Source organism: Nymphaea colorata, chromosome 5 (assembly GCF_008831285.2).
Source record: "Nymphaea colorata isolate Beijing-Zhang1983 chromosome 5, ASM883128v2, whole genome shotgun sequence".
In the NCBI taxonomy this organism is placed as follows: domain Eukaryota; kingdom Viridiplantae; phylum Streptophyta; class Magnoliopsida; order Nymphaeales; family Nymphaeaceae; genus Nymphaea; species Nymphaea colorata.
In genome coordinates, this window is record NC_045142.1 from 12,343,376 (window position 1) to 12,368,498 (window position 25,123).

Here is a 25,123-nt window from a genome sequence, read left to right on the forward strand (position 1 = left end):
ATAGTTTGCCCAAGGCACGCTACGGAGTAACAAACTTCCTGTCCTGCCATTTCTTGCCATTCAAACACCAACTATGGTGTCAATTTTTTTGAAGTTTTTACACATGATTAAAAATTTGCTTTTCCATGAGTTCAACTTCAGTTATTTTGAACTGAGAGAGAGAGAGTTAATGAATCAAATTCATTAGTAGGTCTTCATGTTCCTCGTTTCGTCCATCGCCAAAACTTTTGCAACATTGTACCACTTTAACCAATACTTAAAAAAGGGAAGAAAAGTATCTTCCTTCTTGTGCTCTATGGGAAAATACTGCCGACTACCAAATTTTATGGCTGATAACTAGTAAGACGATGTGTTTTTTCCATTACTTGCCTTTTTTTCTTGAAAAAGTCAGTTGCAGTGTTTCTTTTTGTAAGTTGTTACTCCTCGTCACATATTTGTCTCCCCGCTTAAATTTTGCTCGCTTCTCCATATAGTTTACCAAGCTGCCATTCGAAAACGTTGTACCTTTAGTTTGTCACTCTGAGATCTGCCTTTTGCACATCGGCTACTTGCCACTACCAATTGCTTTTTTATTTTTTCCAGAACTTATGTCAGAAAGGAAAACCATTGTTTTCCAAAACTTACTTCAGTAAACCGAAAAGAGCTAAGGCCACCTGGCCAAGTTGAAGAAAAAGCCAAGACTTCAAGGCCCAAGACCTAGCCCAATGACATGCCAATGACATGCCTAACACATTTGCTCATTTTTCTTTTCGAGAAAAAGTGATCGATCAGATACAGTTGCGACGACGCTCACACAGTCACCCTTCACCTTGTTTGGCAACTTGAGATCATCATTAAATGGACACCACTTATACGAGTTATATGTCTGCAAAACAAAATAATATGTAAAAGCTAGGGAATGATGGAAAGAAATTGACCTACCCGAAGCCCTTTAACAAGAAAAAAACAGAAACGAACCACTGCCATTCGTGTGTTTGGGAAAAAAAAAAAGAAAAAAAACAGACCCCGCCAGACAGTGCCACTGTTTCCAATACAAAAGAATCGTGCCCACAAAAATGAAACTGATGATCAAGCTCTTTCCCTAAGCCAATAGACCCAACCTCCCCTCAAACCTCAAACCAAGCACAACCAGCCTTATAAACAAGTCCATAAAAAATCCTCGCTATCTCAAGCAAGCCTAATTTCTTGAGGGACTGCGGTTTCATTTTTCATAAATAAAATATTAAGGATTCACAAAAAGGTTTTTCTTCTCTTCATTTTACACAGACAACATGCTAGAGATTTAAAGAAAAAAGAAGCTTTTTCTTCCCCCCAAAAAAGATCAATATATAAACTTTTGTGTGTGTGACCACAATCATATGAGAATCAGCACTATCCCCATGACGCATCTTTAGCATCTCTTCTATCACTTTAGCACGTCAGATGAGTATAGCTGAATTAAAGGGAAACTCGGTGTTTCTTTTCGGACTTCACTACCTGTACGTAGTTGTTCTACCTAAAGTATATGGACACCAGAGGGACGTCGATGTCGTTTTCTTCCTCGTCCTCACAAGCCACCACAATGTCAAAATGGCGTCGGCTTGGTGGTACCTCTAACTTAGAAATCTCCATAGCCAAGTCAACCACCTTCCGGTCCATACGCTCTCTGTGCCTGGGAAATATGCTGTTATAAAGCAGACTCTGTCCACATGAAATGCTGTAGGCAGTTAATCCTCTGGCTTGGAACCATTGAAGTAATTCTCTCAAGGTCAGGTTCTCCCTTATAATCCAGCGGTCCCATACTGTCCAGCTTAGATCACGATGTTTAATCACCTTTGGCCCAACTGGTTCTGCCATGACAAATAGAGGCAGAGCCAAGTTGGCAAATGTGTTTCTATAATCATCTAATTTATGGCCTCCAGCCAGCACTTTGTACAATTCCAGACACACGAACCCCGTAGCCATCGCAGTAGTAGTAGCAATTGCAGGAATTATTCTTCCTGCTATGAACTTTGCCTTCAGTTTCTCAACTTCAGGAATGCCGTAGTTTCTTGCACGCATATTAGCCAGGCCAGAAATCAAGTCTATGTGGTAATTTGTATCATCATCCTGCAAACATGTTCACAGAAATTTAAAGACAAATTAAAATTTAAACGAAAAATGTCCCAGTAAATGGCTCCAAACCTTTTCAAACTGTATTGGGTTCATTCTGAACCCAGACGGCAGTTCAGTCGCACGCTCGTCCAGTTTCAGTATTAGACCATCTATTACAGCAGCATCATCGGTGGAAGCTGTGGTGAGAGTGGTGGCCTTCTCATCGGTCACAATCTTCACATCCCGTTTGGGATGAAATTCTGAAACTGTAACTCTTTTGATCGCAGCAACAAACTCATTGCTGTCAGGTCTTTTTGCCCAATCTGGTACATTTATACAGAATGCTTCTGCTCGCAGGATGGAAGCAGCCATGATAAAGTGACGGTGGGCTACATCCTCGACGGAAAACACCAATGGTCTAGGGAAGCGCTTAGGAGCAGACCAGAATGGAAAGCCAGTACTAGTGGCAGCATCTTCCGGGAAAGTAAAAGTCAGCTGCTTTACACGGTTTGAAAAGTAATCCTCAAACCTGAAAAACTAGTGCTGTTAGGAGGAAAAGGGGATAACTAGTTCAAGCAGCGAAGTGAGGAAAGAAATTTTGTACTTACTTCAGACGTGCCCAAGCAACACAGTCTTGGAAAGTCTCACAATACTCAGTGCCAAGACATTCAATTACACGCTCAAGAGTCTCCTTAGCCTGAACATCCCCCGCAGATCTTATAGCAGCTTTATATTCATTTGGTTTTGACAGGAAGGAGTTCACTTCAGTCGGTGTTTTCTCAAGCAACCCTTCAAACTCAGAACGAGCCCAGGTTAGGCAGTGATCAATGTTGTGGGGGAAGGAATGCACAGTGCACATAGGTGCTTGCTTCTCAGGAGGATCCCTCGATGCCCCATAGTTTTCTGTAAGATGAGGGATCACCATTTGTGTATTACACTTGGTTCCTAGAGTTCCCGACTCCAAAAGTGGCTTCTGAAAATATAAGCACCTACTATCTATGTAAAGCCTTGCAGTAACATTGTCCAGTGCATTGATGACAACATCTAAGCCCTCCCAAAATGGGTCGTCGAACACATTTTCAGTATCAGGACTAGCACGGTTTTGCAGAGCCTCTATATTAAGTGAAGGGTTAATTAATACAGCAGCAGCTGCAGCAACAGTAGATTTTGCTTGACCAATGTTCCAATCTCTGAACAGGAACTGCCTGCTGAGGTTACTTTTCTCAATAACATCATCATCAGTAATGACAAGCTTGCCTTGGGAATCACAAGAGACCCCCATCAAGCTTAAATTTTTCAAAAATTCACATCCCAGCGCACCAGCTCCAACAACAAATACTTTGGCTTCCTCGAACTTTTTCTGCAGCTTGGAACCAAAGACTGATATTTGTGGATCATAGCGACTACTTATTGGCATCAGATCACCAGGATCCAGTGGCTCAGCAGGGAGTGACTCAAGTGAGTCAAAGTAAAAGAACTGAGAGAAACACATCAATCCGAACGAGAGAAGTCAAATAACAAAATCTAACAAAAGAAGCAAAGGAATAAAAACACAACATACAGAGCATAGCCACAAGAAAACACATATTCTTAAAAAAACCACGTTTGAAATGTTAAAAACTGGTCAGCTGAATAAAACGTGAAAAAACACACTTTTTTGAAACAAAACATCAAAAACGTAAAAACACATATTTCCCCTTTTTACATGTATTTTCCTTTTTTTCATGCTTTTTATCGTTTTTTCATGTTTTTTGCAGTTTGTACTTTTTAGTTACCAGATTTTTATTTTCAACTTTTTTGTATTTTATTTTTAAGATTTTGGCCATCTTTCTTTTTTCTTGCCAAAAAATTAATTGTTTTAAAGTTTGCCAAAATTTTCCTTTTTTTTTTCATCAAAAACAACTTGGCCATTTTAGACCCATATTAAAACCCAAAAAAAAAGGGATATTTGTGGCTATGATACAAAGCCCGATCAATAACAAATTCAACTAAGTAGGAAGACTCAAAGATCAAAATATGTGAGAGTCAACAGCATAAAGATGAGAAGGAGATTCTGGCCGAAGGATAGAACATCCCTCTCTTTTGGGTGCTCAAACTTTTAGCACATCTGCACTATAAAGACACTGAAAATGTCGCAACTTGCTCTTTCTTGAATAACTAAATTAAGGAACTGACCTGGTAAATGGGATGAAACTTTCCGGAACAAGCTTTCACAACCTCCTGTCCAGCAATACCACCAAAGATAGCAGCCATAGGGTTCAGTACTGCCCTTGCTCCACAAGCAAAATGTTGAAGAACATTTTCATCTATCTCCCCCAATTTTGCATCACCTGGCAACTCCTCATTCATTGCAGTAACCATGTCTACCAACCTCCGAGAATCTTCATCTGATCCAGCAATAGGAAATCGGCCGGTCTTGGATATGAATTTGTCAAGAGCTTCGAATGCCAAATGCAGAAGAGGTGGCCTAAAGGACTTCGCAAAGTCACTAAGAAGAAAATATCCAGGATCTCTTAGTGCAACCTTTAAGGGTTTAAAATTCAAGTTCTTTGGTTGCTTGACCTGAGTTGCTATGCCACCTTTATCATATTCACCAAATTTTGTGGTATCCTCCTCTAAGACAAATGAAAATGGCCTTGCATTTTTAATCCTTCTAGGTTTTCCATCGTTCAGCTCAGTCATGCCCTTGATTTCAGAAAACACAACCAGATCTCCATCTTGAAATTCAAGCCGTTCATCATCAACAAACGAAACAAGTGCAGGATTATCATTGCTGATCGAAGCAATGATGCCAGTGTGTGGCTCCTTATCATCCACATCTAGAACTGTAAATTCAGGTCCAAAGTCACAAAATATGCTCCCAAATAAACCTCTAACTTCAGATTTGATGAAAGCTATGGGTGGCTGATGATTATGACAGTACTCATCAAATTCAATTGCCTTCTCCAAATTGATATTGGTAAAAACGACAGCCTGCAATGAAAAATGAGTGAGATCTGAAGGGACTTAGACAAAAACATAACAAACCTCTCAACCAAGAACAAGCTCCCCGTATAATTAACTACATTACTACAAGAATAAAATAAGCATAAAAGAACATGTAAGGTAATGTAAGAAACTTCAGACGTAACCACCAATGAGGATTCATTAAAAAAGTTTCAGTAGTATGAAAATAAGACAGTTAAAATAAGGAACTGCATTTATCTAGTGAAGTGATTGCAAGAAACAAAGTACAGATATATACCTAGGCTTGAACATTTAATGAGTCAAGACTTGTGCAAAAACCAAGCTAGTCATTCATTCATGAAAAAAAAAACCCCACAATTCTACAGAATGGCCACAAGAGAATGGCAAATGATCTATAAAATATAACTAATGACTATCATGAACTTCCTTATAGACAATTCCCTCTCAACCTTTTACAATCTCAATTTAAAAAACAGGGATACACCCCACAAGAATTTATCTTTCCAAAATTTGACATTGGTGTATCAGGGTAATAGTAGCCAAAAAACAGTCATATTAGCATATTCTACGAATGCATGCACAGGGTGCCTGAAGCAAGCAACCTCCACACTTCAGTAATTGTTCTGCATGTTCACATCAATATTTGTGTGCATGCATGTGCATGCACATTCAAAAATGCATGAAAAATTTTAAAGCTACATATGACCAACATTAATTTTAAAAGGGTAAACCAACAAACTCTAGATTTTTCCTTTTCATAACAATGCAACTGCCTTTAACACATCACAGCAGAAAGCACTAAGTACCTTACAATCTTTGATGTTGTAAAACATGAAACATTGAGGATGGGGAAGCTAGAATTTTGATCAAATATACAATTGCAAAAGATGGACTGCATATATATATATATATATATATATATATATATATATATATATATAGAGAGAGAGAGAGAGAGAGAGAGAGAGAAGGTGGATCCTTCCGGCAAAAGGGATACCCATTGATGATTTATTCATAGAATCCTGTAGCAAACAAGAGCTGTCCAACTAAAAATTTGGATGGCGCTCATTGGCCATCTGTAATACCCCAAAAAGTTTAGTCTTGTATTGAAGATTGTGAGAAATCTTCAAGAACTTATAAGAGGGGTCATTAATGAAATGATTGTCCTGGTTCCTAGTCTTTTCAGGGTTGGAACTGAAACTGCTAGGGGGTTAGGATCCGTTGAACCATGGGCCCGAGCCCAGAAGTGGGTCGAGTTGTTATACCATTCCCCTGTCCTCCCCACAACATGTCTTCCCTCTTGCCCTATGTCACATGAGTGCGGGGTGCGGGTGCCGGAACGGCACATCCCAAAAAATTTAGGTGCGGTGGTACGGTGAAGGTATTTTATTATTATTATTATTATTATTATTAATTTATTATATATATAACAGAATAAATACGTATATAACATACTTGCATAATTGTATTGCATAGGAAAATATCAAAACAACATGTATTATATATAATATATTATATAAAGTAATTAGCAAAATGACATACTAATAGTCTAACATAAAACATAAAAAATTGATAGAATCATAAAAGCAGAAATTGAAAATCTGAATTAAAACTTCAAAAAAACAACACTAACTACAGCTGATCGGCTGCATAATGCATATATAAAAAAGCTTATATTATATACTACAAGTTTATAACATGACAATATATCACTGTATCAGTTGCAAAGGATATATGCACGATTGCATATGTACACGACTGACAATATATATTTGTTAGTTAAATTTTGAAACTTTTATAGTAGAATCAAGAACAACTGAACAAGCATGTAAAACAAAATGCTAAGATGTATACAACAATAATACCAAAAAATGGGACACATTTAGACCAGACGCGGGTTGACCGCAGAGTTTGACCATAATCAGGTGCGTGTCAAAAATGGACAAATATAGTCTGGTGCGACGCGAGTCGGAGCGGCACCCATGTCCGGTGTGCACCCGCACCCGACTCGATGTGATTTGGGTGCGGCAGTAAAATAAAAGAGTCTGTGCGGCAGCCTATGGCTTGATTGACTGTTACAAATGTAGGATAGCTGAGATTTGGAGAGGAAGAGCCACGCCAAAGTGGGCATCAAGGATGAGCTAGCAGGTGCTGAGCACAAGATGACCCCCAACAAGCAGGTGGATTGTGCTATGGTACGTTCAGCAGTATCAGGCAATTCAGCAGTCAAGGGGGTCCGGCAAGCACTCACCCACACTAATGGCAATAAAGAAAAGCTCTTTCCTCTTTGGTATTATGGGAGTGGAATCAGAGAGACCAGGAGTGCTCGACTGTTGATTGACATCACTAGCTAGAAGAGTGAAAGAAATCAAGGAGGAAAAGACCTGGAGATGGAGGGGACTTAATTGACAGCAGATGCCCAACCCAATGCCGCCATCAGGTCATCAAAGGCCTCATCCCACAGGTGGATGAATACACAAAGCATTGTCACAGATATCTTGATATTTTCGAACATATCACAACATTAATGCTAAAAATGAGAAAAACAAAAAAAAAACATGTTCCTAATGAGAACACCATTTATTGCATTTTTTGCATTCTTTTTTTTCTCTTCTTTTGCATTAATTTCATCATTGAATCAATTTAAACTTGAAAGAATTGTTTGTAATCATTTTTATCATCATTAACATTTTCTTTTTATCATCTTGTCTAGTTTTTCTAATGACTTATTAATTTTTTATTAATTTTGCTTTTATCTAATGTTTAGATTTTTTATTTTTTTGAGAAAAGTGTCAAAAAAACACCCAAGAAAACCTCGCTGTTGAAAACTCAAAAAACATATTTGTGACCATGGTGCAAAGAGAGGGAGAAATCTGATTTGGGTAGTACAATATAAAAGAATGAACAGCCCAAATGAGAGAGGTTCCCACCAAGAAGGATGTTCATCTGATGGGTGTGTGTGTGTGTGTGTGTGTGTGTGTGTGTGTGTGTGTATATATAGACACAAGCAATGTGCACTCCAAGTTCGGCTTGGGTGCGGAATACGCAATCAACGCGAATCAAGTGCAGCAGCTAGTTGCACCTGCCTATTTCTGTCCAAAAGAAGTGCACAGAGAGTCAATGGCAAGTAAAGTGCGGTCAAACATTACTGGAGTCCATTTCATCCTTCAGCTTACTTGGAAAGAAAAAAATAATCTAGGGTTACAAGTTCCACATTTACCCCCTCACCCTTTCTCTCTCCCATCTTCCTGTCTATGTCTTTAATGGAACTGACACTAGCATAAGGTGGTGCAATTTCAACACACCTATGACCAGCAGCTCTCAATTTCCATTACAGCAGTTTCTTGCCTCAACCGTCGGCCTCCCAGTCTCACCACTTCCACTAATGAACAGGAGAAACAAGCTTATGCTCTCATCCACCATGGCCTCACACCTCAGCATTTTTTAAGTTTGTGTTAGGGCCACTTGTAGCTTATATATATTCTGTGTTCTATAAGGTCATCTAGTAATAATATTGTACAAGCCGTGATCTCAGTTAAATTTTTTTCTGTTTAAATCTGTCTTCATCCGCTTCATATACTCTGCTTTATTTGATAATTTGTATCCTCTCTGTTTTCAACCTATTTATATATTAGTTTTAATTTGTTTGCTATGGACCTGTTTTAGCTGACATATACAATTTGTTTTGAAATATATATATATATATATATATATATATATATATATATATATATATATATTGTTGACAGTTAATATAATGGGGAGGTTTTAATAAGTGTCATGGGTTAATGAAAGTGATTCTATATTCTCCCAAAAAACTTGTCTCAACATGGTAATTTTCGACCTCAAACAAAAACAATTTGAATCAAACTGACGTCAACTTGATTTATTTCTGCATGGTGGCTAAGTTGTTTCCTGTTTTTCATTGAAAATTTTGGTGATTGTGTTGCTGCTTGTTAGAATATGTTGTTGTGGGAACCGGGTCCATATCTGGACCCGGTTCTATGGGGCGCGGGTACCGAGGCGAGCTCGGTACCCTAGGCGGCTTCTCCTCTCTCCCTCTATATATTGTCCTTATGTGTAAGTGTTGAATTATGTGGAATAACATTTTCTCTCTCCTAGGGTTGCGGTTGTGCACCTAAGTTAGAGCTTCTCCGTGGTTTTTCACCTCTCTTTGAGGTTTTCCACGTATATTGTGTGTTCCTTCTCTTTCTCTCCATCTTGGTGTGTGTTTCTACATGGTATCAGAGCCAACGCGTGAGAGATCGTTGGTGTGATCGTCGTGTTTCCGCCGGTTTTTTGCCGCTGCTGTTTTCTCCGTTTTTTCTCTGCCGCTGCTGCGCCGTCGCTCACTGCTGCGCCGCCGCCGTCCAGCGCTGCCAGCGGCGCCGCCATCGTCCGGCGCGGTTGTTCTCTGCTGCGTTGCCGTTGTCCATCACTGCCGTTGCCCACTTCAGCGCCGCCGTCGTCCCGCGCCACCGCTGCCCATCACCGTCGCCGTCCATCGTTCCCAGCGTCGCCCAGGAACGTCGCCGCCTGCCTTCCGTAGCCGCTGCCTCATTCCCGTCGCCTCTGCCTAGTTCTTGCCGCTGTGCCTCTTGTTGCTGTGTGCGTGTTTGTGATGGCAGACGCGATGGGGACTCAAAAAGATGTTGTTCTTGACGCGGGCAGCGCTTCCAAGACTGAGAACGTGCCGATCCAGGTCACCTCCATCCGTCTGACCAAGGACAATTACCTATCTTGGTCTGCCGCTCTCGAGATTGGGATTACTAGCCGTGGGCGTCTCTCTTACATCACTGGCGACAAACCTGCGCCCATCAAATCTGATCCTCATTGGGCAACGTGGGCGTTGGAGGACAGCCAAGTGAAGGTCTGGATTATCAGCTCCGTGTCCTCCGATATCCAGCCCCTCATTCTGCGGAAGCCGACCTCTTTTGATATGTGGACTGTGCTTGCGAAGATGTATGGTCGCAAGAAGAGACATCTGCGTACCTATCAGATTAAACGCAGTATTTACTCCCTGACACAGGGTGATTTGTCTGTTGCTGCCTTCTATGCTGCCCTGAAGACCAAATGGGAGGAGCTAGATTATCATGTGACTGATGAGTGGAAGTGCGGTTCAGATCATTCCCTCTACTGGGAAAAGGAATGGATGGACCGTACGTTTTTGTTTCTGGGAGGCCTGCGGGATGAATTTGAGTCTATTCGTAGCCAAATTCTTAATGGTGATGAAATTCCGGGGATAGAGGAAGTATATGCCCGAGTTGAGTCTGAAGAACAACGTCGCCAGGTGATGCATCTTGACACCGGTCATGGCCCTTCTGCCTTTATCAGCCGTGCCTCTGGGACTGGGCAGCGTCCTGCCCGGCATTGCACTCATTGCAACAAGTTGGGGCATTCGGTGGATTTCTGTTGGGATCTTCATCCCGAGAAGAGACTGGTCAGAGGTCGTCCTCCCTCTGGCAAGCGTAGCCCTTCTGTGTCTGATTCCAGTCAGAGCAATTCTTCTAGTGGTGCAAAGTCCAAGCTGTCCCCTGCTCAACTCAAGGAGCTACAGGCGTACATCAGCCGCCTATCTACTACCCCTGAGGAGTCCTCCACGTCTGAAGGGGCTCAGCTAGCCCAAGCCCTCGTTGCCTCGACTGATCAAGGTAACCCTTCTCTTGGTGATTGGATTGTTGATAGTGGAGCCACTCACCACATGACAGGGGACTCTAAACTCTTTCAAGAATATCAACTTTCCTCTGGCAAGCAACGCGTGTCTATGGCAGATGGGTCTTCTATCTCTGTGGCTGGGAAAGGGAGCTTGTCCCTGTTGAACAAATACCATCTCCACAATGCCTTGCATGTTCCAAATATTCCTGTGAACCTTCTCTCTGTCAGCAGTATTACTAAAGAATTAAACTGTAATCTAATTTTCTCTGCTGATCATTGTTCCCTGCAGGACTTGGTGACGGGGAAGAAGATTGGGATTGGTTCGGTTACTGACGGGCTCTACAGATTGCCGGTACAAGTTGCTTCAGCATTGATTTCTGCCACGAGTGGTCACTTGTCTGGTGTGAATGATAGATCTACTGTTCTGCGATGGCACGAGCGTCTTGGACATCTCCCATTTCAGTTAATAAAGAAGTTGTTTCCTCATTTGTTTGCTTCTGTTTCCATTGACTCCTTCGCTTGTGAAGTGTGTCAATTGGCTAAACATGTCAGGGTTTCGTACCCTATCTCATTGAATAAAACCACTCATCCGTTTGCCTTAGTTCATTCCGATGTTTGGGGTCCTTCTGGAGTACCCACGTGTGGTGGTTGTCACTATTTTTTGACGCTTATTGATGATTACTCTAGATGTACGTTGCGAGACCGTAGTCAGGTTCCAGCAGTTGTGAAAAACTTTGTTGCCTTTGTTGAGACTCAATTCCATACGACTGTTCAAGCTTTCCGTACGGATAATGCTAGGGAATGTCTCTCAATCCCTTGATGATTTCTTGAAAGGCAAGGGTATTGTTCATGAAACCTCTTGTAGTTATACCCCTCCTCAAAATGGTATAGCTGAACGTAAAAATCGTCACCTTTTGAATGTTACCCGGGCCATTATGTTCCAACGCCATGTTCCGAAGCGGTATTGGGGTGATGCACTTCTCACTAGTGCACACCTCATTAACCGTATGCCTACTAGGGTGTTGGATGGTCAGTCTCCTTATTCTACCCTGTGGCCCACTCAGAATCCGTGGCCTCTTACTCCTCGTGTCTTTGGGTGCAGTTGTTTTGTGCATAATCATAGCCCTACTCTCAAAAAGCTTGATCCCCGGTCTATTAAAGGAGTGTTCTTGGGGTACTCTTCCACTCAGAAGGGGTACAAATGTGTGGATCCCACTACTTCCAAAGTGTATGTTTCGAGGGATGTCACATTTCATGAACATGAGTCGTATTTTCCGGTGAATCCTCTTCAGGGGGAGTGTATTGGGCACAAAGGGGAAGAGTATTCCTCTAATCAGCTGATTCAGTTTATGGAGTTTTTGGACTACAAGGTTAGTCCCAGTGTGATTGACACGGTCACGGTCAGTAATGAGAAGGGCAGTTATATGGAAGGGGTCACGGTGGATGCTCAGCCCACTGTTGCCAGGGATCACTTGTTTGGCCAGGTTTATGTCAGAAAGGAGAAAGCTACAGTGGAAGATGTTGGTGATGATGATAGAACCAATCCCAATCCCGTGATCTCCCTGGATGACCCAAGTCCATCGAATGGAGAGCTCCCCATTGCTTTGCGCAAAGGCACCAGGTCATGTACTTCTCACCCTATTCAGAGATTTGTTTCTTATGCTAAGCTCAGTACAAATTACAAATGTTTTATCACAACCTTATCCAAAGTTGTTATTCCCAGGTCGGTGGATGATGCTAAGGATGATCCCAAGTGGTTACATGCTATGACGGAGGAGATGGGTGCGTTAGCCAAGAACAAAACATGGGAAGTGGTTGATATCCCTAAAGGGACACACTTAGTTGGCTCTAAGTGGGTGTACAACGTGAAGTATAAACCTGATGGCACTGTAGATCGATATAAAGCTCGTCTGGTTGCAAAGGGGTTCAGCCAGAAGTATGGGATTGACTATCTTGAGACCTTTGCCCCTGTTGCAAAGTTGAAGACCGTGAGGGTTATTCTTGCTCTTGCTGTGCACAGGAAGTGGCGCATGGACCAGCTTGATGTTAAAAATGCATTCTTGAACGGCCATCTGGAGGAAGAAGTCTATATGAGCATGCCTCCCGGGTATGTTCAAGAGGGAAAATGTTGTCACCTCAAGAAAGCTTTGTATGGCTTGAAGCAGTCGCCGAGAGCTTGGTTTGAGAGACTAAGGATCGTTATGAAGTCTACTGGGTACAAGCAAGGAAATGAAGATCATACCCTATTCATAAAGCAGAGAGATGGTCTGGTGAGTCTTCTCCTTGTCTACGTTGATGATATGATTGTCACTGGCAGTGATGAGGAAGAAAACAGGAAGATGAAGGAGAGATTAGCTAAAGAATTCGACCTCAAGGATCTGGGTAAACTGAGATACTTTCTGGGGATAGAGATTGCTCGATCAGAGACAAGGCTGGTTATGAATCAAAGGAAGTACACTCTTGACTTACTAAAGGAGACAGGTAAACTTGGTTGTCGGCCCTATCTTACTCCTATGGAATCGGGGACTAAGATAAGTATCAAGACAGGCACTATTCTGGATGAGGAAGGAAAAGGGCGATATCAGAGGCTAGTAGGTAAGCTTATCTATCTTACTCTTACTCGCCCTGATATCACGTATGCGGTAAATGTGCTAAGTCAATTTATGCATGCTCCCACGGATTGTCACTGGAAGAGTGCAGAAAGAGTGTTGGGATATCTAAAGAATGACCTAGGAAAAGGACTGCTGTATACTCGACAAGACAAACTTACTATTGAGGGCTACTCAGATGCAGATTGGGCAGGTTGCACTGACACAAGGAGGTCCACTACAGGGTATTGTATCTTCCTTGGAGGTAACCTAGTTTGGAGAAGCAAGAGGCAAGAAGTGTGTTCGAGGTCTAGTGTTGAGGCTGAGTACAGGGCTGTTGCAATGGGAGTTACAGAGATGCTGTGGCTGAAGATCCTTTTGACTGATATTGGTGTGGAACTGGAAGATAAAATGAAGATGTACTGTGACAACAAGTCTGCGATTAATCTTGCCAATAATCCAGTTCTACATGACAGGACCAAACATGTGGAGATTGACCGTCACTTTATCCGGGAACGCATTGACTCAAAGGAGCTGATTCTGCCATATATGAAGTCTGAAGATCAAGTTGCAGACGTCCTAACTAAAGGGCTTTGTACTTCTTCATTCGAAAAAAATGTTAGCAAGCTCGGCATGTTTGACATGTATGCCAAGCTTGAGGGGGAGTGTTAGAATATGTTGTTGTGGGAACCGGGTCCATATCTGGACCCGGTTCTATGGGGCGCGGGTACCGAGGCGAGCTCGGTACCCTAGGCGGCTTCTCCTCTCTCCCTCTATATATTGTCCTTATGTGTAAGTGTTGAATTATGTGGAATAACATTTTCTCTCTCCTAGGGTTGCGGTTGTGCACCTAGGTTAGAGCTTCTCCGTGGTTTTTCACCTCTCTTTGAGGTTTTCCATGTATATTGTGTGTTCCTTCTCTTTCTCTCCATCTTGGTGTGTGTTTCTACACTGCTAAATTCCCTGACATCGACCTATTTTATTTTTGCGTCGTGGCTGAGTTGTTTGCTGCCTATTGTTGGAGATTCTTCCTCCAGGCATCTAGTGACTCCCCTGCTTCTGCCTTGGCATCCACAGGAGGTGGAGGTGGTGGAGGTGGTGGATCTCCCATGCGCATTCATGGTAGAGGTCATGACCGAGGGGCTGTGCTCATGGGAGACTTCAGTGCACATATCATAGCACATAGGTTCATCTCGAGGATAGGTGTTGGGATAAGTAGAGTCCTTCATCCTCTTCTTCAGCTCCTCACAGCAAAGTAGCTCAGGTTGCATCTCCCATTGTAGTTGCATCTTCCACTAGAAAGCTTGCCAAGACTTCACCTGTGTCTACAGATTCCTTTATGTCTAATGTTAGTTGCACAAAGTATGAGCAACTTCTAGCTTAGCAGTCTACATCTGCATCTACATCCACTGTAGTGACTAACATGACTTGTTCTGCAGGTATCATAACATGGAATAAAGGTAGTGTATGGATTAGTGACTCGGGAGCTTCTCGACACTTTTGTGGAGAATCCCATAGTTTTTCTACTTTGCAGCCTTCATTTTCTCAACATGTAAAACTTGCTGATGGGAGACTGTCGCTCATCATGGGGCAAGGAGATGTTCACTTGTCCCCTACTTTACATACTTAGAGGGTTTTGCACACTTCGGAGTTTCCCAAAAATCTCTTATCTGTGAACTAAGTTACCAGAGAGTTGAATTAGAGAGTTATTTTTCCACCATAGATTCTTGAATTTTTCAAGGCTTAAAATTGGAAGAAGAATGGTGGAGGCCATGAAGAAGGGAAACTTTACCATCTTACTACACTAGTTGGACTAGCAGCTTCTTTTGTTGAGTCGAGTTTTAATTGATTGCAATGGCACCTCAGGTTTGGTGATCCTTCCCTTTACAAACTTCGTCAAGGGGCTCCACAGATTCCTTCTTCAACAACTTTCTTGCGTGAAGTCTTTAAGCCGCAGTTCAATTTCTTCAAGCCACAGTCCTTCTAGTCAAAGTCCTTTTCATCTTGTCCACGTTGACATATGGGAACCTAGTCAGGTTCCTAATCAATCTCAATCTCAGTATTATCTTGTCAAAGTTGATGATTATTCTAGAATGCCTTGGGGTTTTTTTGCTAAAAGAAAGGCTTCAAGTCTTTTTGTATCCTCAAATCCTTTATGCTTCAAATGCAAAGTCAGTTTTATTCCACTATTAAATGTGTTCGCACTGATAATGCTCTAAAATTTAAATCTACCCAATTGTTACAATTCTATAAAGATCATGGTATTTGTCCCCAATTCACTTGTGCCCATACCTCCAAGCATACTGGAGTTGCAGAACAAAAGGCATAGGCACCTCCTACATATTGTACGTTCTCTTATGATGCAGACCAATATGTCATAATCCTTCTAAGAAGATGTCATCCTCACTGTTAGCTGAGATGATTAATCGAATGTCTTCTTCTATTGAGGATAAAATTTCTATTTAGTTACTTTAAAATAGTAGGGGCAACCTAGGTGCCTCAGACTATGCATCTGACCAACTGCCCAATATCAAATCCCACTTTTGACTACAAAGGTATGTTTGCAGCATGGCCATAAATATCATTCTCGGGCTTTACTAGCCAGGTTTTCCTCAGCTACTTTTTGGCAAAGTCGCTCTCTTTTGGGAAAATCTCTAGAAACTCTCGACAATTTTTTAAAAAATAAAAAAAAAAGCCAAAGAAATTAGGTAAAAAATAAATAAATGAGAAACTAATAAGAAGACATAAAAATACTAAGGTAAACGTGAAAAATAATGTTATCAAGATGATAAAAATATCTTGTTCGACTTATTTCTTTATAAAAGCTGGGGCATTGTTATGATGATGAATGTGATAGGGCTTTACCCTTGAAAGACAACAGACAAGTTAAAAACTCAAAACAAGCCGAAACAAACAATAAAACAGAAATTGGAAAAAGAGAAAAAACAAAAAAGGCATTGCATGCTCATCTCTTGGCAGAAACTGGGTAACAATCTATGTCACATAAGTATTGGTATGAGTATGGACCATTTTCAAAAAACTTGAGTATGGGGTATGGATGTATATATATATATATAGATATATATATATATATATATATATATATATATATATATAGAGAGAGAGAGAGAGAGAACAAAAATAAGAGTTCAAACAACAAAACAACACATTCATGAATCAAAGTATGAAGAAGAGACCAACGAACAAAGTATGAAAGTAACAAACATACTAAAAATCCAAAAAAAAACAAAGAAGTCCTTAATTTTTGGATAGAAATGGACTTGGTCAACATTGACCAAGTCCAAAAAAAGACGGATACAGTCCTGGGTACATTAACCATACCCGAGACTGCTTTGACTGTACCCAGGACGTACGTATGGGCATTCCGGTGCCCATACCGGTTTCGTACCCATAAGGTACCACGGTACTGCTCCATAACAGCAGTACCCTGTGACATAGGTAACAATCAAAAATATATATATATGAGTGCCCTATATGTTCCCAACAATATTGCAGTCTCCTCTTTTCACATTGCAAATGAAAGATAGGGTTTAAAATCCCTAAACAAATTTTAAGTTCCCTTTTTGCCAATAAAAAGGATGGCAGGTTCAAAGATGCCTGACTTAGCTTTCTTATGTAAGTTGCCCCTTCTTTTAAAAGAAAAAAAAAAAATCAAGTGCCATTTTTTCACTTTGAATAATTTCTTGTAATGATGACAATTCCCTCACTTCAATGTAAAAATAAAATACATGAAAAGAAACGCGAATAAATTCATTTTCACTTTTTTTTTTAAAAAAAATGTGTCTTGTTCACAATTTTTGTTTTTCTCATTTTTTTGTTAATATTGTGATATTTGTGGTGACAGTTTGCAGATAGACAATGAAGACCACTTATAAGTTCATTAAACTTCATTTTCAATTTACTAGATAAAAATAAAAAATTGCCCAGGGTCATGTGACTTAGGAAGACCAACCTTCATATTTAAAGTCATTGTGTATGTAAGACCTAGCGTTATGGGCGTAAATTACCAACAGCGCCACTGATGTTTTAATCCCTTGGATCACTTTTGTGGAAGCTTAAAATGAATCAAACCACAACCAAGCTTTTCTATGTGAGCTAGATAATAAGTTTGCTTTAAACGGGAAGAAAAATTTTGGCTTTAACAAGGGGTTGGTCACAGACTGGATTGGATTACTTTTATGGAAGCTTAAAATGAATCAAACCACAACCAAGCTTATTTATGTGAACCAGATAATAAGTTTGCTCTAAACGGGAAGGAAATTTTGGCTTTAACAAGGGGTTGGTCACAGACTGGATTACCAATGTCCATGCAAGCCATGATGATCCTTCACAACAACATTCATAACAGGTTTCAACTAATATTGTGCATTCATATCCTTACCAAAATTGAACAACTCCATTCCAGTTTTATCAAGCCTAGAAGACTGCTCCAGAAGGTGGGCCGGAACTTGTCATCACTCCATTGCGAAGGGAAAATGACCCCATACATGACCACTAACTTCCATGCTAAATTAAAGCTTTATCATGATATGCATTATCCTTTATATTTTAAATAAAAATATTCAAAAATGTGGATCTGAATTTGTTATCTTTGAATTGAGAAGGGAAAATGAACTCAATACATGACCATGACTTTTTCAGTAAAATAAACATTTACCATATTATCATCACTATGTATTATCCCCTTTTAATTTTAATTGAGACTATTCAAGTTTTGTGAAGCTTGAATGAGGCTGCACAAGTACAACTCATTTCATTTGCATACGATGAGTTTGAACTAGTGCCAAGCTTGACTAGTTTAATGAGTGATCATGCTGAAGAAAACTTAAACAAGTTGTTTTAAGCTAATCTCAGATAGCTTGGTTTGTTATTCACCCATAGCTATATCTCCCATTGTCACAAATATCATTTCTTATAAAAAAAAATGACAAAACAGGGAAAAAGGGAAAAATCTGTCAAAATGAAGATATCATGGTTTCTTATGTTTTTTTGTGTTTTCAAACAAAAAAAGTTTTTTCAAATATATTTACCTTTTGTGTGATCTCTTTTAATATTTTATTAAACATTTTGAACTTTTACCAATGTTTTTTACAAAAATTAGCAGAAAGCTCAAATTCTCATAATTTACGTTTGGCATTAAAAAATGAAAAAAATGGAAAAAGTGAAAAGAAGACGAGAAAACACAGTTTTTTCATGTTTAACATTTTTTTCAAAAAAACACGTTTTTTTATTTTTAAATGGCAATTTAGTTTGTCGTGTTTTTTTCAAAGAAAATGTGTTTTTTGTGACCATGGGTCAAACGACAACCGGCACCACCCTGCAATGGGTCTTCGAGTGGAACAAAAGACTTCTCTGCTCTATTTCAGTAGTCTTATCTCTTAAGTTTGTATTTTATTTTGTTGTGTCACATATTCAACTCATGACCCACAGCACAGCTGATTCTATTTTTTTGTTTTATGCTTAACTCAGTACATGCTCTTATTTGACTGTTAGTTTTTCCACTTTCTCAGTTTTGTGTTTTGCTGCAATGACTGCTATTTCTTGTTTAACATTTTTTTTCCATTTCTGTGTTCTGTCCTGTTTTTGTTGATTTCGTTAACTTGATTTGTGAAAGAATGAAAGTCTGCATGTTTATTTTTTTAGTTTTTACTTGTCTATGTTCTATCTTGTTTTTGTTGTTTTTTGCTTACTTGTTTAATGTTTGTACCTTGTAAGCATGTTAATGTTTAATATGTTACATTCATATACACAATACATTATAACTTATAAGTATGTAATATATAATATTCATATATAATTTACCCATAAAGTGTATAAGAGTAGAGTGTACAAACTATAGAGTATACTCTTAATTTTTTAAATTTATATATACATATATATATATATATATATATATATTATAATAAATTAATAATAATAAATACTCTCACCGCACTGCCGCACCCAAATTTTTGGGGATGTGCCGCTCCGGCATCCACACCCACACCCCGCACCTATGTGACATAAGAGTCTAAGCAGTCGAAAGAAAAAGTTAACTCTAATTAAACCCATTGTAAACTTTTCAAATTAACAGTGACAACTAAACTATTTCTCAATGGAAAACTACAATAACCAAGTTATAACAACAAAAAAATTAAAATTTAAAATGCACAACAATGCATATATTAAATATTATGCTAACACAATAATAACCATAAGCTAGAGAGCAAATTTAATAAAGTTGAACAATTAAAGTTAAAATGTCATACAGATTGCTTTGTAAAGATTTAAAGCAAGCAAAATCTTCTATTTGTAAACACCAACTACTAAACCTCTAGTTTTAGTTTCCAACAAACGAAAGAATAAACTAAAGACTAACGTTACAATTAAAAAAAAAAAAAAAACCGGAAGATAAATCCTAAACATAATTTCAGCTTCTATGTTAACCTTCCTTTTGTCAACCTCTCTTCTATTAAAATTCTAATCAATGTTATCAAAGGCATAGCATATCACGTATCGGTCGGGCCAATCTATACACTGTATCGTAAAATTATTTTTTTTATTTTTTTTAATATTAAAAAATAGAAAAAAAATCATAAAATTCAACAAAATTCAAAAAAATCCGAAAAGAAAGCAAAAATCAGAAAAAAACAAGAAAAATGTATTTAAAGGAACATTCATGTATATGAAGTATGAACAACACATTCCAAAATAAGAATTCAGACATTCAAAATAACATAATAAGCAGCCGAAGAGAATTCGATTACATCACAATTCATAAGTTCAAAAGTCAAAACATATAGTTATCATCTTTCAAAATTTAACAATAATCCTCGTCAATAGTCATCTGCATCATCATCTTCATTTTCTTCATTAAGTGTTTCTATCCCCTCTGTTGGAAATGGAATGTTACCAACATTCCATTGCTCCCCAGCCTCTCCTTCTTCAATAATCTCTGCTGCTCCTTCAAGGTTCAGACTCCCCACGATGAGAAAGAAAGCTTCTTCATTGGCAAAGCTTGATGCAAATGGAGAAAATCTCTCCCTCCCATGTCTCTTGCAGTATTTAGAAACAAGAAAAGAGAGAGAGAGGAGAGTAGGTTTTAAAAGAACACGCAAAAAAGGGGCCATCGGGCCCCTTTTTAATTTTACTCTTGTATCGTACAATAAGGGGGTCTATCGCACGTATCGTGTGATACGGTACGCATACGATACACATGTGTATCGCGTATCGAACGCGTATCGTATAGGTTTCTTCGGCGTATCATATAATACAGATAACATTGATTCTAATAACCAGGAAAAAGTACTAGAAAGAAAAAAAATACACAAGTACATATATCACACACACACACACACATATTTTTATTAGTCAAAACCTCAAACAACATATAAATATTCAAAGTATAATAGTACATGCTCTTCAAGTCTCTGACTGAAACTAAACTACACAAGTCACAAGTACATACATATATAGAATCATAGATAAATACTTCTCATGCAAATTACATGCAACATAAAAAAAAAAAAGAAGACAAAGAAATCTCAAAATCAGTATAAAATCACAATAAGAAAAGAAACTACTTCAGATTGGAAAAGAAAAGGAAATAAAAAGGACGCCTCAGAGTCTCAGACAATACAAGAAGAAATAAGAGGAACAAGAATGAGAAAAAAGGCTCATGAAGGAAGAAAAGCTTGATACCTAGGCAAGACTAGGCTCCCTCATTAACAACCTAAGCATTTTCAAATTGTAGTTACCAACAAATAGCTAGCCTATAAGGACCAGCCAAGCTAAGGGGCCTAGGCATGTTTGTAACAACAGATCATGTGTACATCTTAGGCATATAATCAAATTCTCTCCTATTAAGTTCTTGTGTGTTATATCTCTTCTTCAGCTTCTTTGTGGGGTTGAATTCCCGTTGCAATTTCCTAAGTGATTATTCACCTCATAATTGGTTGATTAATCATTAAAGTCTTTTGGTGAGGCTTTAATTGTCATTGTGATATCAAAAGTGATTATTCACTCCACAAGTGGTTGATTAATCATTAAAATCATCTGGCTTGTGATTAGCATTGGAAGCTAATTTTATGCATACATCATGCTATAGAAAGCAGTGAAAATTCATCAGTACATTCAGACACTCATATGTCATATCAAAACCGACACTTGCAACTTTTCTTCACTGAAGGGAAATATTTACTGAGCTTGCCCAAGATATAAATGAGGACTTGCCTGAAAACAAGAAAGCTGTTCTTTGGAAATCTGTGTCGTCCAAGTAGATATAACTACAGAGCTATTCAGTTCCTGAAGCTTCTGAACGGAAGCCAGTGCACGATTCTTGCCAATATCCTTCTCAGAGAAAAGAAAGTTACTAGACAAGTCCCATAGCTCAACCGATCCTTCATCATGCAAAGTGACAGACTTCACACCAGCTAGTATGAGGTTTTTGGCTGCATTAAACCAATAAACTAGTAAGAATAGATCATTTCCTGCATGCTTAAGGCATTAAACAACACAACGATGTTTAGCTAAAAATCAGTTCAAACGAGAATTCATCTCAACATATTCGTCAGCATTACATCACCCAATCTTCCTCCAATGACACATGCATTTGAAATAATTAAAAATGCAATATTAATTATACAGAATTCGTTAAACTATTAACACTATCAGGTTAGAAATATAAATGACGCCAAGCAGGCAAATACTTTTAGAATAGTAAACGAAGTTCAAAGAAGTTGCATGACCCGTGCCGCTCACAATAATGTAAGAAGTTATGCACTTTTCAACCAAAACTTCCCCTGAACAATCATATACCACATCAAGGAAGACCAATAATGTTACCGGAATGCCCAAAGTTGAGACCACAATTATGTATCATCATATAGGATCCAGTTCATAAATCCAAGACAACAGAAACACAACGTCCGGCAATTAACACCAAGGGAGCGACAAAAATAAAATATCTGCAAGTTTGGCCTGTTCAGCCACCAAAAAATGGAGGAAATTTGAGCAATAAAATATCAGAGGAGAAATCCAGGACGTACCCACTTCAGCACCAAGGCCCTGCATCCCAGAAACGAGGACATTAGACGCGGCAAGCCTGCGCATAGTCTCCCGCCCATAGACAGCGAGTTGCCTGCTGTGCAGATCCTCGTCGATCTCCGGTGGGTTCCCATCATCGAAGGCCATCGTCTCCAGTCTGTTGTTGCTGCTGCTGTTGTTGTTCGCCGTGGCGATCAAGAAGTCAATCCGCGGTTTCTTCAGCAAACTTTCCGTTTCAACGTCGGTTCCGACAACCTTCCTTTTAGGAAGCATATAGTGCAATAAACTGCTCAAAAACCCACTACGAAAAGCAGTCACCAATACTACTCCAACGAAAAAGCCAACACCTAAACCCAAACCCAATCTCCCAACCCCAAGGCTTTCCTGATAGATAAATCTCTGAAAACCATCAAAGGTCGATCCTCGGGGACCCATCGCAAGATGCCAGGGTCTAAATTTATGGGGCTTTGAGATGGGAAAGCTGAAAAAAGAGACACGGAATAAAGAGAAATGCTTACCAGGGTTGCTTTGGAAGAGTGGTGCGGAAAGGAATCGGGTTCCGCGGCCGGATGAGGTGAGCGGGTATCTGATTTAACAATGAGGATGATAGCCGGAGGTGTTGGTGTCGGTGGTGGCTCTAGGGTTTAACCCTGATGCTCTCAATCAGAGAGAGAGAGAGAGAGAGAGAGAGAGAGAGAGAGAGAGAGCACGTCGACAGGGAATGCACTTCGAGCAATACGCGAGAGAGAGAGAGAGAAGGGAAGGTGGTCAGTCTGTTTTCATCACTATCACTTTATAAAGTGGACCTTAGTCCTTGCACCATGTTTGGATGGACTCAAAGCTGCCGTTTAAAGGCATGGTAGTAAAATACCTAGCATAAAATGTCAGGTATTTAATACTAAGCATATATGGGATAGAAATAAAAGTTTCATGTTTCAAAACCTACGCAGGTATTTTTGTTCGAGGCAATATATTTTTCATGTTTGATATATGAGGTATTAAAATACTATGCTTCCATTTGACTATTTGAAGAAAATGACCTTTCCATGCCCTGTGATTAACGATTGTCCACCTCAATTAAACACTCATTAGTGGAAACTAGAGAAATATGTTTTCTTTTTGTCATTGGTTGTGGGACTGCACAATTAGTCGACTTGAACTCGCTCTTCAAAACTCGACTTGAACTAGACTCATTTATAAATGAATCAAGCTCGAGTTCAAATATATGTTAGAAATGTTAAATGAGTGGAGTTCAAGTTGTAAGAACTTGACTCATTTAAACTCAACTCAGTTCGACTATATAATGAATAATGAATTATAATGAAAGAATCATTAAACGAGTAGCAAGTAAATGATTTAATCGAGTAACAAGTCAAAAGAAACAAGACATGCTTATCATAAACGAGTTAAACGAAATGAGTTTGAGCTTCATGTTGTATCCGTGAGTTGAGTTCGACCATGTTCTATCGAGCTCAACTTGAGTTCGAGCTCGAACTTTATGAGTTGAGTCAAGCTCTAGCTAGCTCAACTCGAGCACAACTCAGCTTGTGTGTAACCTAGTTGGCTGTATATTTAAGAAACTGTCGTCAACAAGGTAGGTACATCGTCCACAATGCATTAGATAGTTGATTAGTAGCGCCTAATGGGGGTTTAGATGAGTCTGGTTGTATTTATGCAGATTGAAGTAATTGGAAGAGTATTTGTTGGTAGGGATGGTCTACTTGTTTCAGCAAGTTAGGCCGCAACCAAGTGATGGAGATGCGATGTGGTGTCTCCTTATGAGTGACATTCACGATGGCCAAGCAAGCATAATGCAAATCATATGGTGGATAGGAGTTTCAAAACAAAGATTTTGTCGAACAATGGCCCTGACCCCTATTCGTGCATCTCGTAACTGTAAGGGGACCCACTTATAGTTACGGGAATTAAATTAGAGATACTGATTTCTAAGTAAAAAGATTTTCTTCAATTAAGATTTTGATTAACATATTGACAATCTCTCATAGAATATAACCGAAAACTGGCAAATCAGGAAACCCTAAGAGGTGATATATAAAGGCCCAACTAATCTTAAACTTAGGGTTAATCGTGAGATTAACCTTGTCGGTGCTTCCTAGAAGCAAACCCATGAATAACCTATCTCTGCTTATGTTTTTCTCCTCTTCTTCCTTTTTCAGTTGGTATTACTGATGCCTCTTCATGCACAGACTGGAGATGTCGTTGGTGAACGTGCTGCACAGACAAAGAGACAATCATAGACGTGTTCCACTTCCAAACATTCATCATTGGTATCAAAACCTTGTTCTTCAAACTCAAGTAAGTTTGTTCAGACTTCGGTGGTGCCTGTGATGTTTATAATGAACATTGCCTACACATGCATGTATATCACCAATTAATCATGCTAACTTTTTAAAGATTATGCCTACTGAATATGAAAGCATGCTAGATTATGCTAAACCGAATATATGAAGCATGCTAGTTTGAATAGAAATAATTTTTTTTTCTCAGGCTCAAACGTATTAGGTTATGCTCTTTTCTAGAAGATATACCACTGTATCCTTGAGATCTAAGGAGTCGGAGAACAAAGTTGAGCTCTGAACCTGAGCTTGAAGTCTGTCGAGAATTATGATAGCGGATTCCAAAAAGAAAACAATGATAACAACAAGAAATTAGAAAGGTTACACATGCAAGACAGAGAGAATAGTTTGCCTCCAAGGAGTTGCTTGCGTTTGAGCCTCTAAGAACCATGTTGTTTTTTCTTTAATCGGACCTTCTGACACAACCAGAGAATCACT

The 25,123-nt window shown here is 39.3% G+C and overlaps 1 protein-coding gene across 1 annotated transcript; it reads right to left on the minus strand.

Moving 5' to 3' along the window:
* Positions 1-1,149: 1,149 nt before the first annotated feature.
* LOC116254378 (ubiquitin-activating enzyme E1 1-like) lies at positions 1,150-23,094 on the minus strand. Its single transcript, XM_031629753.2, has 7 exons — positions 22,847-23,094; positions 22,331-22,614; positions 21,516-21,733; positions 4,249-5,046; positions 2,682-3,550; positions 2,164-2,602; positions 1,150-2,088 (listed from the first exon to the last, which is right to left on the minus strand). Exons 2-7 carry the CDS (start codon positions 22,599-22,601, stop codon positions 1,492-1,494), a joined length of 3,192 nt encoding a protein of 1,063 aa, XP_031485613.1. The 5' UTR covers positions 22,602-22,614; positions 22,847-23,094; the 3' UTR covers positions 1,150-1,491.
* Positions 23,095-25,123: the final 2,029 nt, after the last annotated feature.

What these genes read in the sequence shown, in the direction of transcription:
- LOC116254378 (XM_031629753.2), bottom strand. Translation starts at nt 22,601, where the DNA reads ATGCTTCCTAAAAGGAAGGTTGTCGGAACCGACGTTGAAACGGAAAGT. An exon ending in AGTTTCATCCCATTTACCAG is followed by an intron (nt 3,551 to 4,248) that starts GTCAGTTCCTTA and finishes TGTTTCTCTCAG; the next exon opens with TTCTTTTACTTTGACTCACT. An exon ending in GTTGCTTGGGCACGTCTGAA is followed by an intron (nt 2,603 to 2,681) that starts GTAAGTACAAAA and finishes CTAGTTTTTCAG; the next exon opens with GTTTGAGGATTACTTTTCAA.